Raw genomic sequence first — 6,363 nt, 5'->3', positions numbered from 1 at the left:
TTGATTCTATTTCTACTTGCAAGTCTTGACCTATTTTCCTCATTTTATTCTATTACTTGTTTGTGTTTTCATAGATTTCTTTAAGGGATTTATTCATTTCATCTTTCAAAATCTCTAACATCCATTCTGAAGTGTTTGTCTCATGCTTCAGCTACATGCCATTTCTCAGATATAACTGTAGTTGAGATTCTGGGCTTTACTGGAGACATTTAATCTGGCTGTCATTGACTGTTTTTATGCTGCAGTCTAGGCATTGGGGTTTGGAATTACTGTGATTCTTGGTCTTTCCTTTACTGTTTTCTTGTTCTGTTCTTTGGTTTCTGTTGCCCTCTCTGGCTCTTAGGAGAGTGTAGTGGCTGTGGCTTGCCTGGCAGGCTGAAATCCCGGCAGATGTGGCCACTAGGGTTCCAGATATAATGAGTTTCTTGATATTGGGCGCTAAAGGTTAGGCATGGAGAAGGGCTAGAAGAGGGGGTGAGGTGAGGAGATCCACAGTAGGGAGGAAATCAGGGTGTGCCAACAGGATCTTCTTAGTGTTCTGGGGATGGGAACAAAGAAGGACAAGGGGCCACAGCAGACAGTCAGCTACAGAGCTGAGTATGAGATTGGAGTTGGATTTAGAGAAGGGGGAGACATTAAAACTCTGAAGATCACCTATTTGATCTAACCTCTTTTTCTCCTTTCTTTTCTACAACATTACTTTATTATAAATCTTGAGGTACCGAAGGGTTGTAACCCTCTGATAACCTCTCCTTCTATAGAATTAGGTAGTAAATTATCTATATGCCACGTTTCCTGACATATTTAGTTCTCTGTGGATAACTTGAGACAGCAGGGACATGCAACAATATGAAGACAATGATTTGTATATAGAGATCAAGACAACTGACCACTTCATTGTTTCCATTGCTCTCCTGTGAAGTCAGGAAATTTCACTGATTTCTCGGGTTGCAGTTTCCCCTATGAAATTCAGCTGTGGTAGCATCTACTTCTTGTTCTGCTCTAACCATTTGTGTGATTTTCAACATCCATAGAATTATGAGGACACATGGCACAGACTGTGTGGAAAACAGAGTCATCTGAAAGGCAGATGATCAGAATTCAGGCTTTCTTTGGCTTCTCAGAGTTTGTGCTCAGCTCCCCCTGCAGATTGTGCCACTGTGTCACTCAGAGCACAGTAGTACACAGCTGAGTCTGACTCTTGGACAGAGGCTTTCTGCAAGTGGAAGGAAGTGGACCCTTGATCATATGTAGCTTCAAAACCTCTGCTGCTTCCCTTGTTGTTGGCTGTTGTGACTTTCAAAAGCAGCTCTGGACCTCCTCCAGGATATTGGACATACCAGAAAAGAGTCGGATACGATGTGGTTGAATAAGTGCAGTTTATAAATAGAAAGTCATCTTCTGAGAGAGTCACTTGACCTTGCTTCTGGGTCACTGAGTCTCCATCAGTCCTCTCTGGAGGAAGAAGAGGGTATCTATGTCACATTAAGGACAAAGCTCTTAGATGATTAAATATTTTTCTGACAACATAGAAGAAAGAGTACAAATTTTAAGTCACTTCACTTACCAGGTATGAACAGCAGGATCACAGTCACTAGAGCTAGAGAAGTATTCATCTTGTCACCCAAATAATATTCTTGATTTTTCAGATGAAGAAATGATGAAATGACATCAAATGACGAATCTATGAAGTTTATATACACTGATAATGATCTTGTGTTAGGAAACTCCTCCCCCTGGTGGGCAGAGACTAAACAATGTTCTTGCTTACCTCCAGGAAGTCAGCAATGTTCTCTCATCCTTGAAATCATTCATAAGGCACATGTCAGACTTCAAGTGGTTCTTATCAATGTAAACAACATATACAATGGCCATTAGTGTATTCAATGTTGTCTATCTTAGGATTCTACCTAACATGAAAGTGTTGTAGTGGAGCAAGCAATGGTTTCTGTTTTGATCTTTACAATATGATAAATTGAATGCAAGGAGTAGATTTTACAAGTTCATTTTACCAGTTTATTTTCCCTTAATCAAATTTGTATCAAAATACTGAGTAGGCCCAGAGTGATGGCACAGCACTTAAAGTACTTGCAATGGACCCCTAGTTTGATTCTTAGAACACTCATAGTGGTTCACAACCATTGTGACTCCAGGGGATCTGACTGTCTCTCCTGACCTCCTTGGCACCAGGCACATACCTGGCACCTAAACACAGATACAGGAAAACCACTCATGCACATCAATTTTTAAAAGTTTCTTAAAGTTGTTATGAAATGGAATAGTTATAAACTGGCTTAAGAATGTGTAATCACTAGAAACTGTTCTTTTTACCTCCCAGGAATTTGATATAATGGGTTTGTGCTGCCCATTTACTTAGGAGGTCATTGGTGCCTTGAAACAATGTTTGAAGATTAACTGTACAGAACAGCCACAATAAAGGAAGCAGCTGTGACTGTTATACAGGATTCACATGTTTTGCTATGCTCTGTATCAAGCATAGACCATGACCTTTTTCTTAACTATGCCCCATAAATGTCATTGTGGTCAGTGGTGTGTTCTGTTAAGAATCACAAAGATGACTATCATTTGGTATTGGGGAGACATTTGTGACTCTTCCTTGTGGACCTGACAAGGCATCCCAAGCAGCCAGTTTACATAAGTGTCTTAAGAAAAGTTCATTCCCTGAAGCATCAAAGCATTTACTCATGAGTCTAGCTTTCATGGCAGCCGTGTCTCTGTGGGAGCTCCTTCTAGCCTTTATCTTGGTCTTAGCAATTTTTTCTCAATGACAGAATTAGTCTTCTCACAAAGCTGTTCTTTCAAAACTTTGTCCATATCTGTTTCCTAATTATTAGGACTTCTTAGGTTAACCATGTAACCTGTAAATGCCAGGCTTTGTCTCAAATCCTTTGTGTCTTACAGTTCAAGGTAATGAATGTTGAGCCCATGGGAATTTTCCTCACTCAGAACTTCTGTAGTTCTTTCAGAATATGCTCTTCACACTGGTTCCTATGAAAGATGTAGAATCTTGTATTAAAACATTTTTTACTTTTCTACTTTTTTGAGAATTTCATAGCCATAGGCTTTGTACAAATTAACATACCAGATACGTACCTCCCCCACAGAGCAGGCCTCAATTCCAGCAAGAAATTTGTTGATTGCCTCTAAAAAAAAAAACCAGTCATTTCACTATTGCATTGCTGGACAGATCTTGTTTATAAGGTTGGTCATTTAATTCTAGCTAGTAATTTCATTGATGAGGTATCTCCCCTAACAGCTATGATGTCACTCTCTGGCACCATAAAGGAACCCAGAAGAGAATTTTCTAGCTCCATTCTTAGTTGATTTACCTCTATGTTATATCAAAGTATGTGGTGTCTTCTTGGGCAACAGGCTCTAACCATTTAGTTATGGCACACAACCAACAGCATTGGCAATAATGTGCTGTTTTGGAGATTGATGGGACATCCCTGGACAAAAACTCTCATGGAGACCCACACAGCTAGCTTCGGAAATTTCATTAAAAAACCCATGACTGCTTGAAGTGATGTCTGGTGCCTTGCATACCTTGCAGTACCTGCTGTACTATTTGCCACCCATTCATGGTTTTTACTCTTCCAGTGGCCCTATTGCAGTTTCCTGGCTTCTACACTGACTCCACTTTAAACACAAAAATCTAAAAATGTGAATCTAGGATCCATATATGGGAGATAACGTGGTAGTTTACTTTCTGGGTGTGGGTCACACTAACTTGCTTCTTTGTCAGATTACTTCACCAAGCAACAGAAAGCAAACTAGGACAGGTGTAATATCAACGCCTATGCTCCTTTTCTGCAAATAATTTAAGAATTGTCTAGACTGACTGAAGCAGACTTGTGCTGAAATCTCCATTAGATCTGATGACACTTGGACTGCAAATGGCTGACAGTTATCTGTAAGCCAAAAATATTAACTTCTTCTCATAGCTTACAATTTCATTATATATCTCACTCTAGGGGCTTTCATAACTCTACTTCAGCCAATTAAGAAGTGACCATGTCTATTCTATAATGCTTTGATACTGCTATGAAATTTTAAATTAATTTTGGACCTCTAAAAGTCTTTTATCAGTCCAAAATTAATTTAAAATTTCACACATAGACATACAAACATATATCAAAGTATGTGGGTCTGTGCATGGCATTCAGGAGTCCATGGAGGCAGGAGGACATTGGAGCTGAAGTTAAATGAGGTTGTGTGTCCTCCTGGTGTGACTACTGGATTCTGAAATCCAGTCTTCTGGAAAAGCATGGAGTTCTCTTAATTTCTGAGCAATGTATCCAGATTCCTTTTTAGTAAGTCTTATCCTAAAGTTAAAAGAGTGGGGTTTGCAGTTAGGAGCACTTGCTGCTATTTCAGAAGACTCAAGTAAAATTCCCAGCACCCTCATGGCAGCTCACAAGTGTCTATAACTACAGTTGCAGGAGATATGATGCCTTCTTTTGATTCCATGGACACCAGACACATAGTATATAATCACACACACACACACACACACACACACACACACACACACACACACACAAACACATGTAATATTTGTAATTAATAAATCCTTTTTAGAAATCAGAAAATGATGTATCCTTTGGAACTGGGCTCCTCAACCCCACATTTTGAATTGTTGTGGTTTTCTGTAGGAGTCTCCGTCTATTGCAAAGAGAGGTTTTGTTGATGAAGGTTGAAGACTACACATACTTGTGGGTATAAGGCTAAATGCTGGTGAGAACATATAAGAAAAAGAAATCTTGAATACTACTACTAAGAATGTACACTTGTACAACCACTATAGAAATCAGTATGAAGACTTGTCAAAAACTAAATATAGAATTACCATATGACTCCATGTTACCACTCCTGTGAATATTCTTGAAGGAATCACAGTCATCATAAATGGAGAGAGATACCTGCACATTCATGTTTATCACAACTTTTACTGAAATTCTTTCACAGGCTTAGCTAGATAAACTAATGAAGAGCAGCACCTTCATCAACAGGCCAAAAATTTGTCCTTCCTGCTGGTTTTTATATGATATGAACTCTGATGATGTGGTGCTTTTAACCTGTACATGGGAAAGACATCACTGAGCCTTGTGGGAATTACCTCATTAATATGGTTTTCAACCAGGTCAGCAGACAAAGCCCAAGAAATTTCCCCTTGGTTGCATTTCCCAACTAGTATAACACAAGACATTCTTAAATGATAGATATCAAAAAGTTACTCATATTTAAGATCTTAACTGATCATAACTAATCTATACAAATCTACATAGTCTGCAGAAGATGAGAACTGACTCCAAATCTTTGAAACACACATGCACTTGCCCACCATGGTAGAATTTTCAAGGACAGTAGATGATGCTTATCAAATTCTCGTTAGGAGTCACTTGCTTTTTTTTTTTTTCCTTTAGGTGCTTTTTCTTCCTTTAACCAGTAGGATGCTATGTGTTTCTAAATCATCCTTTTTTTTAACTGATTTGCTTACATACAGAATTTAGTTAGGTAGAAGCTACACTAATGAGGTATAATAAGGTATTCACCTCTACAAAACCATCTCTGGTACTACAATCCTAGAAATTATTAGATGTGCCTTTAAATGTTACTGCAGAAACTCAATAATCAGTTAGTTATATCCGTCTCATATAACAAAGGGTTATAAAACAGTAAAATATAAGCTATGTTTGCCCTTTACAGCATTATCAGCTATAAGGGAAAACGGACCAATCAACAGTAAACTTCCTTTTCTAGTACAGGACCGAGTGGTAGAGAGGGGCAAAAAAGTCAGTGAGGTTTAGGCAATCATCAAGATGGAATTATATTCAGCAAACCAGTAGTTAATTATATCTACTCTTAGAAAAATATGAATACTCTTTTAATTATCCCACCCTCGTCGGAGATAGGAATTAATTTTATTACCATTGATCAAACCACCACTCAAAAATACACCTTAAATGACAGTAATATTTTATTCCTTCAGAACATGGATATAAAGAAATCTGTAAAACACTATTTGTAAATTGAACATGAGTCCATTTCTTTCTCTATCCACTCCTAGAATTGAGTGATTGTATACACACTTTTTCACATACACCAGAAAGACAAAGTGGCAACAGAAAACAAAGATGTAGAAATAGAGTTCATTTTCTGGAAGATGTGGAGTCTTTAATAAAACAGATAATTAAAAGAAATAATGTGTTTCTCTAAAATAAATTGGGCTGCACATATTAGATGTTCACAAGTGTATGGTTGGCATAGGATATGTATGTGTAATCACACAATCACACGATGGAGCAAATCAACATCCCCATCCTTTTTAGTTAATTTTGG

The 6,363-nt window shown here is 38.0% G+C and overlaps 1 gene segment (V, D, J or C); it reads right to left on the bottom strand.

Moving 5' to 3' along the window:
* Positions 1–1,120: 1,120 nt before the first annotated feature.
* Positions 1,121–1,616, bottom strand: LOC103160021. The segment is given in 2 exon segments: positions 1,121–1,455; positions 1,568–1,616. Coding segments are annotated over 2 exon segments (384 nt in total).
* Between the last annotated feature and the right edge of the window lie 4,747 nt (positions 1,617–6,363).

The sequence above is a fragment of the Cricetulus griseus genome (genome assembly GCF_003668045.3).
Source record: "Cricetulus griseus strain 17A/GY chromosome 1 unlocalized genomic scaffold, alternate assembly CriGri-PICRH-1.0 chr1_1, whole genome shotgun sequence".
In the NCBI taxonomy this organism is placed as follows: domain Eukaryota; kingdom Metazoa; phylum Chordata; class Mammalia; order Rodentia; family Cricetidae; genus Cricetulus; species Cricetulus griseus.
Note: the sequence above shows the minus strand (reverse complement) of the source record. Positions and strands in the feature narration are given on the sequence as shown.